General features: G+C 55.3%; 1 protein-coding gene across 1 annotated transcript in view; it reads left to right on the plus strand.

Annotated features, from left to right (window-relative positions):
• Positions 1-14,240, plus strand: part of DPYD (dihydropyrimidine dehydrogenase) — a 673,084-nt gene that overhangs the window by 570,830 nt on the left and 88,014 nt on the right. The window contains exon 20 of the mRNA XM_066352595.1: positions 8,457-8,636. Within this exon, the coding sequence (XP_066208692.1) occupies positions 8,457-8,636 (180 nt within the window). The remainder of the gene's footprint in view (positions 1-8,456; positions 8,637-14,240) is intronic.

Consider the following 14,240-nt stretch of genomic DNA (forward strand, 5'->3'; position numbering starts at 1 on the left):
TCCACGTACAACAATCTACCCTGTTTCCCCGAGAAGAAGACAGTGTCTTATATTAATTTTTGCTCCTAAAGACGCACTAGGTCTTATTTTCAGGGGAGGCCTCATATTTCTAAGCTTGAAAACAACTGCACTGGGTCTCTTATTTTGGGGGGATGCCTTGTTTGGGGGGAAAGCAGGGTAGGAACTGAGCCTAGGATTCCTTTTTGCTTTATCCCGTTTCCTTTTTCTGGGAGCCTTGGAGAGTTGGAGGGCTGGTCCTCTCCCCTCGGTGTCTCTCACCTGTGGACCGTGTTCGCGGGCAGACACTGCAGGCGCTCCAGCCCCCTGAGACTCGCGGGGAGGGGGTTCTGCAACGTGATGAGCGTTGCAGGAGAACTTCCACTTCTGCTTCAATGTGGGAGCTCCCGAACACTCTCCCACATCCTGCTGCCGACGCACTGACAGAAGCGTTGAGACGCCTCACAGTTAAACTGTGAGCCCGTATTTCACGTGCACGTTGCCTGTGGCACGATTCCAAGGCCGGGAGTGTGGTTTGTCCGCCGAGGAGCCAGGAAGGGAAGAGGTCTGATGGTGACTGCGGGTTCGTCGGAGTTGTCTGAACAGTTCCAGGTCCCGCTTCAGAAACCATGTCACGTTTTGAAATATCACTTGAGAGCTGATATCGACACGTCCCGCCCCTCACACGCGTTGTGCCTGCTTCGCAGAACTCTTCTTTGCCCAGCTGTTTACCCGGGATGAGTATTCTGAATCCAGTTTGGATTTCATCTGTTAGCTTCCCGGTCAACCGTCTATTATCCCGCAAGGAAGCTGGCTTTTCCTTTATAGGTGACGCTTCCCGTTGTGACCTCCCGTGGGCACTTTAAATTCTAGATGCTCTGATAATAAGGGTGAGGTTTGATTCCATTCTGCCTCTCTGAGCTGTGGACTTCCCACAGCACTTCCGCCCACGGGATGTGATTTAATCCTCACAACCGTAAGTCAGACGTGTCATTCACTTTTATCCAGTCCAGAGGTGGGAGACAGAAACTCGGGGGGCTCAGACACTCGCCTCCGTCACATGGCGACTAAATGACCAGCTGGGTCTTCGACATGCTTCTGACAAGGAAGACCAGAATTTTCTTGAGATCATTGCTTCATGCAAATAAAAATAAGATCCTGCATTAGGCAAAAGAAAAAAGAATTCAATGTTAACAGTTACATCCTGCCTAATTCATGCTCTGATTTTACTCTATTATGAAATTGTATCTTTGGTGCCTATCTAGCTTACCAAGTACTCACTACTATTTTAAGCACTTAGATATGTTGCCTTTTTGTTTCCTAGGTACTAAGTATCCAGTCCCATTTTTAAGGGAAGAAAATTGCTCACAGGTCCATACCCAGCTAAGAGGTAGTTTAAAGCCAGCTCTGCCTGACTTCAATATGCCTGCTCCTAGCCTCTATGCCAGACTACATTATATGGTGTGAAAACCACTGGGTTGGTCTATAATAAGAAATAGTTCTTCACGTTCAGCTTCTTTCCATTTGCAAAGTGAGAAAATCATCCTCTCTCCTGCCTAACTCATAGGTGTATTCTGAGTGTTGAAGAAAATAAGGTATGTAAAGGATAGCTTTATAATGAAAATCACCACAAGTAGGAAATTTACTATTAATGTGGTTCATCTCATTTCACGAGAAATCATGTGAAAGGAACAGCAGCACCCCACGACCCTTCCCCTCCTGGGTACAATGTGTATGGTCGCCTTTGCACAGATAGCCTTCGGTGCCGCAGGTCAGCACCTCGAGTGAGACTCCAGGGCACGGTGACACAGCTCACGTCGCACTGCCCCTTGCTCGGCCCCTGCACGGGGCTGGTTCCGCCGAGATCCCCGGGCGCCTACCTCAGGCAGCTCGCTCTAGGGACACTCACGCCGTGGAAATCATTCATGACGGCAATGATCCTTATAATGGTACCTGGTCCCCCGTTGTGACGGAACATAAGCCAGCCGTCACCGTAAAGAACTTACAAATTATACTAAGCAAACATGTTAACAGCTATTAAGAATCCTAATCAGAGCTGTTAAACAAACAATTAAGGGATGTCATATGAAATGCACCCATCTAGGAATCGCAGCGCCGTGTTTGGAGTCTTAACAGCCAGATTTGCCTTAGAGAGAGAGTTAAGGAGGAGAGGCAGTTAACAGGGCGCCTTGCTGAGCAAGTCCCTGTTCTGAGACCGAGGTCCCCCGGACAGAGCTCTGTTCCCCGTGGTGTGCTCACCCCCTAAGATGCATTGTGGGTCTCATTACTGTTTAATCAGAAAATTGGCTCTTGTTTCTCCAGACGTGACTTCTTATCATAAGCAGTGCTTCCCTCAAGGGCTGTCGCTTGAGGGATCTAGCAGGTGGAGCAGGAAGAAATGTATCCGTAGACATCTCTCCGGGACCACCTGGGCGCTCCTCACAAGGCCAGGGCCGTGGGCTGCCCTCTAAACCCACAGGGTCCACCTGGGCGCTCCTCACAAGGGCAGGGCCGTGGGCCGCCCTCTAAGCCCACAGGGTCCACCTGGGTGCTCCTCACAAGGGCAGGGCCGTGGGCCGCCCTCTAAACCCACAGGGTCCACCTGGGCGCTCCTCACAAGGGCAGGGCCGTGGGCCGCCCTCTAAACCCACAGGGTCCACCTGGGCGCTCCTCACAAGGGCAGGGCCGTGGGCCGCCCTCCCAGCCCACAGGGCCCCCCTGGGCGCTCCTCACAAGGGCAGGGCCGTGGGCCACCCTCTAAGCCCGCAGGGTCCCCCTGGGCGCTCCTCACAAGGGCAGGGCCGTGGGCCGCCCTCTAAGCCCGCAGGGTCCCCCTGGGCGCTCCTCACAAGGGCAGGGCCGTGGGCCGCCCTCTAAGCCCGCAGGGTCCCCCTGGGCGCTCCTCACAAGGGCAGGGCCGTGGGCTGCCCTCTAAGCCCACAGGGTCCCCCTGGGCGCTCCTCACAAGGGCAGGGCCGTGGGCCGCCCTCTAAGCCCACAGGGTCCCCCTGGGCGCTCCTCACAAGGGCAGGGTCGTGGGCCGCCCTCTAAGCCCACAGGGTCCCCCTGGGCGCTCCTCACAAGGGCAGGGCCGTGGGCTGCCCTCTAAGCCCACAGGGTCCCCCTGGGCGCTCCTCACAAGGGCAGGGCCGTGGGCTGCCCTCTAAACCCACAGGGTCCCCCTGGGCGCTCCTCACAAGGGCAGGGCCGTGGGCCGCCCTCTAAGCCCGCAGGGTCCCCCTGGGCGCTCCTCACAAGGGCAGGGCCGTGGGCCGCCCTCTAAGCCCGCAGGGTCCCCCTGGGCGCTCCTCACAAGGGCAGGGCCGTGGGCCGCCCTCTAAGCCCACAGGGTCCCCCTGGGTGCTCCTCACAAGGGCAGGGCCGTGGGCCGCCCTCTAAGCCCGCAGGGTCCCCCTGGGCGCTCCTCACAAGGGCAGGGCCGTGGGCTGCCCTCTAAGCCCACAGGGTCCACCTGGGTGCTCCTCACAAGGGCAGGGCCGTGGGCCGCCCTCTAAGCCCGCAGGGTCCCCCTGGGCGCTCCTCACAAGGGCAGGGCCGTGGGCCGCCCTCTAAGCCCGCAGGGTCCACCTGGGTGCTCCTCACAAGGGCAGGGCCGTGGGCCGCCCTCTAAGCCCGCAGGGTCCACCTGGGCGCTCCTCACAAGGGCAGGGCCGTGGGCCGCCCTCTAAGCCCGCAGGGTCCACCTGGGCGCTCCTCACAAGGGCAGGGCCGTGGGCCGCCCTCTAAGCCCACAGGGTCCACCTGGGCGCTCCTCACAAGGGCAGGGCCCTGGGCCGCCCTCCCAGCCCGCCCAGTCAGATCCTGCCTTTCAGTAAGCTCCGCGGATCATTGATGTGGAGATGAACGTTTTAAAAGGAGATATCAGTGTGCAAAGTTCTTCATACCAGAAAGTCCATCAGGAAAATTAATATGGAACCTTATCGGAAAGTAAAAAATTAAATTACTCGCTTAAGGAAGGGAGAGAAACAGTGTGACATTTGTCCGATGATTAAGCACACCTGAAGCGGTCCCCCTCGGGGGACCCCCCTGTGTGAGGGTGGCTTCCAGGGTTTCCAACATGACACGTCGTCCCAGCCACGCTCAGTCCCGTCTGGTGGCTTCTCCCCCTCTTCCGGTGGTGGCCCCTCCGCACGCTCAGTGTGACTCCCCGTTATGTGGGACGGGAACACCGTGCAGCAAGAACAGCTGTGGGCCCCACCGTGTTCTTCAACTCAGGATGCCCCACGTGGACTGTCCCCTCACTTCAGTGGCACTTGGCTGAGTCCGCCCTGGACAAACGATGTCATATTTGTGCATTAGGAGGATTGGTGGCTTTTGTATCTTCTCACTGGAAAAAAAAAATCAGGCGTGACAGAAATTAAGCTTTACTATTTATACGTCGCAAAGGACCTTGTAAAAGCAGGATTTTACAGCGGTCGTAAACATCCCTTAAAGGACAGGACACGATGTGGTTTCCAAGCTCTGAGGTCTCGGTGTTGTGGGAAGCTGTTTACATGATAGTACGAGTGTGCCCACCACGTAGCCTCCAAAAGATAGAACCTCACAGCAAGCACAGAGGACCCACGGGAAGCAGGCGTTGACTTTTACAGTTTCAAAAAAGAGTCCCGTGGAGGAAATTTTAATGGTGTTCTTTATAATTGTTCTTGGGGGGGGGGGGGTCAACTCTAAGAAAGTGACACCAGGCCTGCTTCAAGCTCAAACTGTTGCCTCTAAGAAGCAGGTTTTTAAAATGTAACATAAACGGGCTTCCAGGAAACGAGTCCTGTCGGTAGTGAGCGGTTAGTCGATGTTCTTCCGTCATCAGAGTCACATGGAGCCCTTCAAAATAGGGAATGAAGGGGTTTTTGTTTCTGCTCTTCCATTTGGTGGATTTTCTTCCCCCTTTTTCTGTTCATTCGCTCCAAGTAGGAAGGTAAGTGAAATTGGAGGACATTGACCATTTTCATCTCCCGGTACGGACTTTGGAAAACAGTAGTTCTAATCTATTGGATGATAATTTGATCATTTTTAAACAGAAAACCAACCACATATGTATGGGGTTTATGGAATGGTTGAAGGAAGAGATTATTGTAATTACACTGAAAAAGGTTTTTCTCTGTCCGTGTCCGAGGGGTCCTGGTGCTGACTACACCGCTTTCTAACCAGGTGGCTGGGGGCCAGGCACTTAAATTCTCTACGGCTCAGCTTCCTTGTCCGAGGTGGCTGGGGGCCAGGCACTTAAATTCTCTACGGCTCAGCTTCCTTGTCCGAGGTGGCTGGGGGCCAGGCACTTAAATTCTCTACGGCTCAGCTTCCTTGTCCGAGGTGGCTGGGGGCAGGTCACTTAAATTCTCTACGGCTCAGCTTCCTTGTCCATAAAATGGGGCTAAAAATTAAACCTGCCTGTTGGGTTATTTGAGAACTAAATGCGTTATTAGTGCACTTAAAAAGGTTTAAGAGCGCGCCTGCCCCGTGACAAGGGCTCACGTCGTGTGAAGCGTCGACTTCTTTGTATCACACCATCCTTCGGCCAGTCTCCATGGGAACGTAATGCGCCACAGTCCTTCAGTCCTGTTCTGAAATGTCAGAGGGCCGCCTGGCCCTGAAACCTCGGGGTTTCCACCCTTCCAGGGGGCATGAAGCCCTCCTCCTGCCCCCGCCTCCGTGTCTCCTCTGTGGGTGGAGCCAGAGTCCCTGTGAGGGCCGCCTGACCCCGCCCCACTTCCCTGACCCCGCCCACTTCCCTGACCCCGCCCCACCTCCCTGACCCCGCCCACTCCTCCGCCACCCACTGGCCTCTGTGACCCTGCGGGGCGCCCACCCTGGGAGTGCCTGTGTGGCCAGGGTCCTCCTGACCGCTCCGCTACGGTCACCCCCCAGCTCTGCTGGTGTGCTCTTCACGGAGCCCGTGACACCTTCCTAGATACGGCCTTGGAGCCTTTCAGCTCAGGGACCTTCACAGCCGTCTTCCATAGTCTTCCTTTCAAGGGCTTGCGTTCCCAGAATGCCTCACTCGGCCTTCTTATACACACACACACACACACACACACACACACACACACACGTCACAGAGTCACTGCCGGTTTTTGCTGAGAACTAGGCATATGATTTTTCTGACACCTCTTTCTCTCTCTCTCTCTCTCTCTCTCTACCTTCCTGTTCTCCATGTTGGGACCCCACAGTGTGTGTTCGATGGGTTCCCTGTCAGCAACCAGGTACGAGGTAATATGCTAAGCTCCCTGATTATAACAAAATGTATCAGTTAATTAAAGACCCAGTAGGCTTTATGAGACCTTGAGAGAGAGTCTATTTTTGTCTCGTTTTTTTTTTTTTTTTTTTGGTATTTTTCTGAAGTTGGAAGCGGGGAGGCAGTCAGACAGACTCCCGCATGTGCCCAACCGGGATCCACCGGCACGCCTACCAGGGGGCGATGCTCTGCCCATCCGGGGCATCGCTCTGTCACAACCAGAGCCATTCTAGCACCTGGGGCAGAGGCCAAGGAGCCATCCTCAGCGCCCGGGCCAACTTTGCTCCAATGGAGCCTCGGCTGTGGGAGGGGAAGAGAGAGACAGAGAGGAAGGAGAGGGGGAGGGGTGGAGAAGCAGATGGGCGCTTCTCCTGTGTGCCCTGGCCGGGAATCGAACCCGGGACTTCCGCACGCCAGGCCGACGCTCTACCACTGAGCAAACCGGCCAGGGCCTTTCGTCTCCTATTTTCAGGTGATTTCCTCATTTTCGTTCACCTATGACAAGATTTCTCTCTGCTGGAGGCTGTAGCCAGCCACCAGGCTGTATACGCCAAGAACTCAACTCCTTGCACGTGCGATAGGAGCAAGTTCTGCTTCACTTAGTTTTGTTTGGACGGTTGCCTCTTTGGGTTGATCTGGAATGTAGATGAGGAGGGGTATCGAATTCTGTGTTGTAAATTTTGAATTTGAAGCGACGTGGGGGCCGTCAGGGGGAAGGGGTCCCTGTGGGGTCCCTGTGAATGAGTCTGTGGAGTCCACGGGGCGGGGGGTTGTCAGTGTTGGAGGGGCGTTCTTGGGAATAGCCAACCCACAAATAGTTTAGCTAAATTTAGCAAACTCAAGCTGTAACTCAAATTCTAACACAGACTCCCCAGTACATTTTTATTAGAAGGATCCCGATGAAAAGATTCAGTCTTTCTTACCTCTAGAATTATTTTTTTAATCTCTATTTCCTGACATAGTTACTCATTAAATTATCTCTTTTGAATGATGTGTTCCTTCAACGCCTGTTGATTAAGAGCCAAGGGAAGTGACAAATCCTATGCTCACCAGTGAGGATAATACAGTGACCCAGATAAAATGCCGGTTCTCCCCCCCCCCCCAAGTTTCAGTCTCCCTGGGGAGTGAACTGTCAATCAAAGAATGACGCAGGAATTATCAACCAAAGGTGTGTGAGTGCAAGAAACCCTTAACTAACGAAGCAAGTGAAGAAACAAACTAGAAACAGACTCATAGACACAGAGAACAGGCTGAGGGTTTCCCGAGGGGAGGGCTGAGGGGGGTGGAAGAGGTGAAGGGAGGAAGCAGTGCAAATTGGTCCTTACAGCACAGCCGCGGAGATGCAGATTACAGCCCAGGGAACACAGTCAATAGTATCCTGATGAATGTGTGTGGGGCCAGGTGGGCGCTTGAAGTGGCAGCAGGGGACCACTCAGTAGAGGACCTGATTGTCTAACCACTTGGCCGCACATTTCAACCCCCTTTTCTTCTCTTGTGCCAAATTGGACTCCTTGGAAAATCAGCTGATTGGACCTAATTTTTAGCAGCCTTCCCGAGGTGCGCCTGACATTCCGTCAACTACACATACACAGCTCAAGCGAGCAGTGGTCGAGTTTTGAAATATGTACCCACCTGGGAGACCATCACCACGCTGGTGTCCGACCGCGAGCCTTGTCCCGGGGGGTCTCCTCGTGCCCCTGGCAGCCCCTTGCCCACGAGCCTTGTCCCGGGGAAGTCTCCTCGTGCCCCTGGCAGCCCCTCACCCACGAGCCTTGTCCCGGGGAAGTCTCCTCGTGCCCCTGGCAGCCCCTCGCCCAGGAGCCTTGTCCCAGGGAAGTCTCCTCGTGCCCCTGGCAGCCCCTCGCCCACGAGCCTTGTCCCGGGGAAGTCTCCTCGTGCCCCTGGCAGCCCCTCGCCCACGAGCCTTGTCCCGGGGAAGTCTCCTCGTGCCCCTGGAAGCCCCTCGCCCACGAGCCTTGTCCCGGGGAGTCTCCTCGTGCCCCTGGCAGCCCCTCGCCTGCGAGCCTTGTCCCGGGGAGTCTCCTCGTGCCCCTGGCAGCCCCTCGCCCCCCATCCACCCCCGCCCTGCAGGGGGTGACCCATCGGCCCAGCCCAGAGCAGTGGGTGGCACGGAAGGTGAACTGTGTCGAAGAAGTAAAAAGTGGGAAATGAGCCCGTGGTTTGACCTCTGGCCGTTTGCCGTCCCTCCTAGGTGTGCAGCGCTGTTCAGAACCAGGACTTCACGGTGATCGAAGATTACTGCACTGGCCTCCGGGCCCTGCTGTACCTGAAAGGCATCGAAGAGCTCCAGGACTGGGACGGGCAGAGCCCGGCCACCGTGCGCCACCAGAAGGGGAAGCCCGTTCCTCGGATTGCTGAGCTCACGGGAAAGGTACGTGCCTGCGCCGCTCCTGGTTGTCCCGGGCACCGTGCCCGGTCACCCCCCTGTCAGGTCCCGTCCCCCCCCCAGCATCTCACGCACAGAGACCCCCGTGCCTTCATGCCTGTGCCTCTCCTGGTTGTCCCGGGCACCGTGCCCGGTCACCTCCCTGTCAGGTCAGGTCCCGTACCCCCCCCCAGCATCTCACACACAGAGACCCCCGTGCCTTCATGCCTGCGCCTCTCCTGGTTGTCCCGGGCACTGTGCCCTGTCACCTCCCTGTCAGGTCCCGTCCCCCCCCCCAGCATCTCACACACAGAGACCCCCGTGTGCCTGCGCCGCTCCTGGTTGTCCCGGGCACCGTGCCCGGTCACCTCCCTGTCAGGTCAGGTCCCGTCCCCCCCCCAGCATCTCACACACAGAGACCCCCGTGCCTTCATGCCTGCGCCTCTCCTGGTTGTCCCGGCACCGTGCCCTGTCACCTCCCTGTCAGGTCCCGTACCCCCCCCCCCCAGCATCTCACACACAGAGACCCCTGTGCCTTCGGACAAGGTTTCTCCGGTAGGAACCACACTGGCAGATGCTGGGTCACAGCTACACGCCGGGTGCCACGACTTAACGCTTTTATAAAACCGATACAATGCGAGGTCACATAAAAGAGAAAGAGTGTGTGTGTGTGTCTGTGTGTGTGTGTCTTTGTGTGTGTGTGTGTGTGTGTGTGTGTGTGTGTGTGTGTGTAAAGTGCCTCCGGCGTCTTGCTTCCTGTGGTGATGGCTGGCATTCTTTCCAGTGGGAGGCCCGGAGATTTCTTTATTCTTTAACAAGCTCTGGAAATGATCACATTCCCTTTCTGGTTTCAAGATAATCAAGTCGCTGGATCCCTGAAGAACAGGGTGAAGTTTTTTTAAAATTAAAATCTGATCAGTATCTTTTTATCATGGCGTCTGCTCTGTGGGTTCAAACCCCCGGGCTCAAAAGGTGACGTCCCCACCTGCCCACGAGCTGCTGTTTCCTGAGAAACGTACACTACGTTTACATTTTGCACAATACGGTGATTTAGGCAAATCTTTTTCTCAAACAACATTCAGCATTTCGCCTTTGTGTTCCCTTTCGTGTTATTCTAAAGAGACAACCATTGTCAGAAGACATTTCTCGCGCCCTGAATGAGGGGAGGAAGAAATTATAATTCTCAGCCTTTTCAGCTTGTCACTACATCAATAATTAACTTTCAAAAAAAAAAAAAAAAAAAAAGGAAGCTAGTATAAAAAGATTCTTTAAGGAAGCATTTAATAATTCAAATGAGTCTTAGCTTCAAACAGGTCACATGAAAAAGAATGGGAAACAGAAGCCCTGGCTGCTCTCGGTGGTGCAGGGCGGGGCTGGGGACTGGAAGGGTAAGAGGAGCATCGTCTAACTGACTTCCATCTGACTAGTTTTAAGGGAAAACATTGCAGCTCCCCTTCCTAGCAAAGAGCAAAACACGATGGCTTCCTGAAGAAGAATGTATATGATTATACGTAGGGTCATGCAAAACCGAAAGGGAAAAAGAAATAAAACCTGACAGTGTGGCTTCCAGGAAAAATACCGTGATGAATGGCTCCATGAGCGGCCATTAAACAGAAAGTCTGGGTGACATTAATATTTATAATATTGTAATTAGCAAGACGGTGTCTAAGCAAGCCTTATTAGTGCAGCTAATCGTATTATCATAAACCGAGTCTACAGTGTTTAGCCGGAGAGTGTTCTTGGCCTTTGTCAATGACCATCAATAGGCTAAGGTCATTCATAACTAAAAAAAAAAAAAAAAAAAAAAAATCACAAATAACTTTACACTCACTCAGTGCAAATATCTCCTGTAACTTCTTTCTCATGGGGTAGTTTTTTGATAGGTCACGACCGCCTCTCAGAGCACTGACTGTGTTGAATCCGAGGGTCACCGTGCAAGCTGAAATGGCCCTGTGCCACTTGTCTTCAAAGGGCTTGCACACTCATTTACACACTCACATATTTGCACAAAAGGTGGGTCACGATGGAGACACGTGTGTCGATGATGGAAGTGGAAATTGGAGTTCTGATGGCTTGAGTCTAGAGTCAGACTTTATTTTGGTAAGCCCAAAATAGGAGCTATAATGTTTTCCTTGTGATCGTGTGTTTAAAAAAAAAAAAAGAAAAGAAAGAAAGAAAGATGTTGCCCATGTGATCAGATGAGCGATTCATTTCTGAACACTGAGAGGGCGCACGGGCAGGCAGATGGTCTGGTAATAGAGCTGTGCTCCTGGCCTCTCTGTGCAGCTGCCTGACGTGACGGAGACGGCAGGTGAACATCACCTGCGGGTCCCTCTTCCTCACCGTGAATCCCGGCACCCGGGTCCCAGGTGCCCGTGGCCTCCTGACGTTCACTCCCGTGTTGCAGGTGCGTGTGTGTGTGTGTGTGTGTGCATGTGTGTGCACGCGCGCCCACGTAGACAACTCCTATTACACTCTCACTAGCGGAAGGACAGGCTGGTGCTCCCTCCAGTGTCCCCAGGCTGGGGGAGAAATGAGCGGAGACGCCGCCCCTCATGGGAAGACCCCCTGGAGGCGGCTGGCCTCTTCAGAGAGCCGAGGTTGGTTTGGAAAGCCCCATTGCTCCTCTCCCTGGTCTTTCCTTCAGAGGTCGGGCTAGAGTCAAGGAGAGGAGAGATGAGGAAGAAACTGATCGCCAAGCAGGGTTTGAAGATGGAGAAGAAGAAAAAAATGTGACTTTTAGCCAGGGACACCAGGATTTGGCCGAAGGGGTCATGTTGTCCTTCCCGTAATGAGTATATTTCCTGCTCTCTTCCTGTGTGTGTCTCACTCACTCACTGGGTGAGCTGCCCGAGCCCGTGTCCTCAGTCAGGTGGCTTTGGGAGGGCGCGCGGTCGGGCCCCGGTCGTGTGCTCTGGTCTTGCAGTGCGGGCACAGCTCTGGACCTGCCAGTGTGAGCGCCCAGCCCCCGGGAGGAGCAGCCACCTCTGCGGTTGACGTCGAACGGTTGGGGCTTAACGACCGTGGGGATTGCTTGTGGAGATGCAACCTCCCGGCCTCCCTCGCAGAGGTCCTGATGCAGCAGGCCAGCCGTGGGCCCGGGAAGCTGCCCTTGAACGTGGAGACTCTGACAAAGGGGCCCAGGACCCGCCTTGCCAAGAGGAGGGACTCGTAAGAGGAGACAGCCAGAGGCCGAGGAGTCAGCAGTCAGCGCAGCCCCACGCCGTGACGTCCGGACTCCGTGCAGGCAGCCGGCAAGGGGACACCTGTGACGACCAGGAGCGGACTGTTCACAGTATCGTCAGAAAGGAACAGTCTCCGTAGCAACACGCCCTGTCGTTTTTCTCCTCGGTTACATAAACCCCGCGGACTCCCTGGTGCAAACCCAGGCCCCTCAATGAGAGTGACCTCCTGTTGGCTACAGGTCACTGGCTAGTCGCAGGGGTCAGGCTAGGACGGTGGGCTTCACACGGGGCTTTCTGTTCCTTACTGGCGGCGGCGAGGCAACTGGGACGAGTCAGTTCATCTCTGAGTCTGCTTCTAACGCCACCCACTCGGTGGAGATCATCATAGCACAAACCCACGATCTCCCCCCCCCCCGCCCCGTTAACAATTCCACAATCCAGAAGGCGCCAAAATCGACTCGTTATGCTGCAAACCTGAGCCCGAACCCCGATGCGAGTCTATTGATGACCTTTCATTCTTCCTCTTAACGGCGGATGCTGCGATGTTTGCTGCGGAGACGGACACGTTTGGTTCCTGGCCAGTAGGGCGCGCCTCGCTGGGGTGCGGGTGGGGGGTAGGTAAAAGGCACGCCCCAGTTCCACTCTCCTAGAGGCAGCTCTGAGTTCTGGGGGGGCTCTCGCTGCCCAGTGTTGTAGACGCAGGGCTGTCGGAAAGGCCTGAGTGAGAACAGAATGGCCATCATACCTTCACCCGCAGACTTACCCCGGACCTGGCGGCGAGGTGGGCGTTTGAGCAATATCAGAAAATAGGACACGAGCACTTGCCACGTTTAGGGGTGGCAGGGAGGAATGACGTTGAGATTATTGGCCTGAGGCACAGGGGAGGAACCGGACGCCCCGGGGACGGAGCAGAGAATTTCGCCGTCAGAAAGTGTGGAAGGAAGTGACGTCCCGGTCCTGCCCCTGCGCGTGGGGTGGCAGCTCGTACCCGAGCGAGCGCTCAGGAAAGGGACACAGCTCGGGCCAAGATGCCCGGGCCCAGCGCCTGCGTGCCTGTCCCCAGGCCATGCCCTCGCCCTGGGACGGCTCTGCGGGTCACCGGGGAGACACTCTCAGGCGTCCCCTTCTCTCTGGGTTAGTCCCTGACCTCTACACCACAATTCATTTCTCCTCCCCTCCTTTTCCTTTTAATTATACGTATTGAGGTGACCCTGGTGATTAATAGCATTCTATAAGTTCCAAGCGCAGAGCTCCACAACACACCACCTGCCTCTCGCTGGATGCCGGACACTGGACACTGGACGCTGGACGCTGGACACCGCCGCTGGGGTGTGGATGGTCCGGCCGCCGTGGAAACGCGTGGACGTTTCCCCCCTTCTTCGGCCTTGGCTGCGGCGGGTGGCATTATTTTTTGTGTGTCTGTCTCCTCTGCTGGACGGTGGGCTCACTTGCCTTCATGTCCCTGTGCTCCAACAACGTGGACGCCCGCCGATACCCAGCCAGGGCGGGAAAGCGGCTTGAATCAGTACAGGAAGGAAGAAATGAATGTCGTCAGGAAACAGGGTGGTGGAAGACGCTGGGCTCCTCTAGCCATTACTGGGCCCCGTTACCCCAGAAGGAAGAAGAACGGGAAAAGAAAAAAAAAACAACAAACAAAACCAACTTTGAACTCGAAGGCCCTTTGTGTGTCCGAGTCTGGTGGATGGACAGGAGGCAGAGCGGACAGCGAGCGGCAGGCAGGCGAGCGGCCTCCAGCCCTCCTTGGCTCGGCTCCAGGACCAGCGGTGGACGCTTCTTGACCCAGGTCACGCCCCGTGTGCCAGAGGCCGGGGCCTGGCAGGAGCAGCAGCCTGGGAGCCGAACCGCTGAACAGATGTATCCATCCACCCCTCACCTTCCCGCAGCTCTGTCTGCTGTGTCACCCCCTCCGTGAGGCCGTCGGGGACCCGCCTCTCCCTCCCGGAACGTGGGGTCTCTCTCTCTCCCTCTTCTGTTCTGCGACAGCCCTGCCTCAGCTGCCTGTTCTTCCAGTCATCCCTTCACCTTCCGGTCCCGTCTCTTCGTGTCCGTCCCGGAGCTGATTACGAGCATCTCGGAGACAGAGGTCACGTCTCGTTCTTACACCGAGCCGCCCAGCTCCGCGCACAGCGCTACAGGTTGTAGAACTAACGGGCACAGACTCTCTGTGCTGTCCTCATTTTAGAAGGAAAGGAAAAGGAAAAAAGAAAGCCAACTTTTAATTAAAATTCCAGCCAGGCCCTTTCAAGAATAACAGGAAACGTGCCAAATGACTTTCAGGAGGAACTACGCGTGACGAAGTGCGTATCGGTGATATCAATAAGTGAGCGTACGCTGTTGTGCTCATTTGAAGACGCTTCCATTCGGATAAAATCAGAACAGCCGTGGCGGAGCTCGTGCGGCAGCC

This window comes from Saccopteryx leptura, chromosome 11, assembly GCF_036850995.1.
Source record: "Saccopteryx leptura isolate mSacLep1 chromosome 11, mSacLep1_pri_phased_curated, whole genome shotgun sequence".
Classification (NCBI taxonomy): domain Eukaryota; kingdom Metazoa; phylum Chordata; class Mammalia; order Chiroptera; family Emballonuridae; genus Saccopteryx; species Saccopteryx leptura.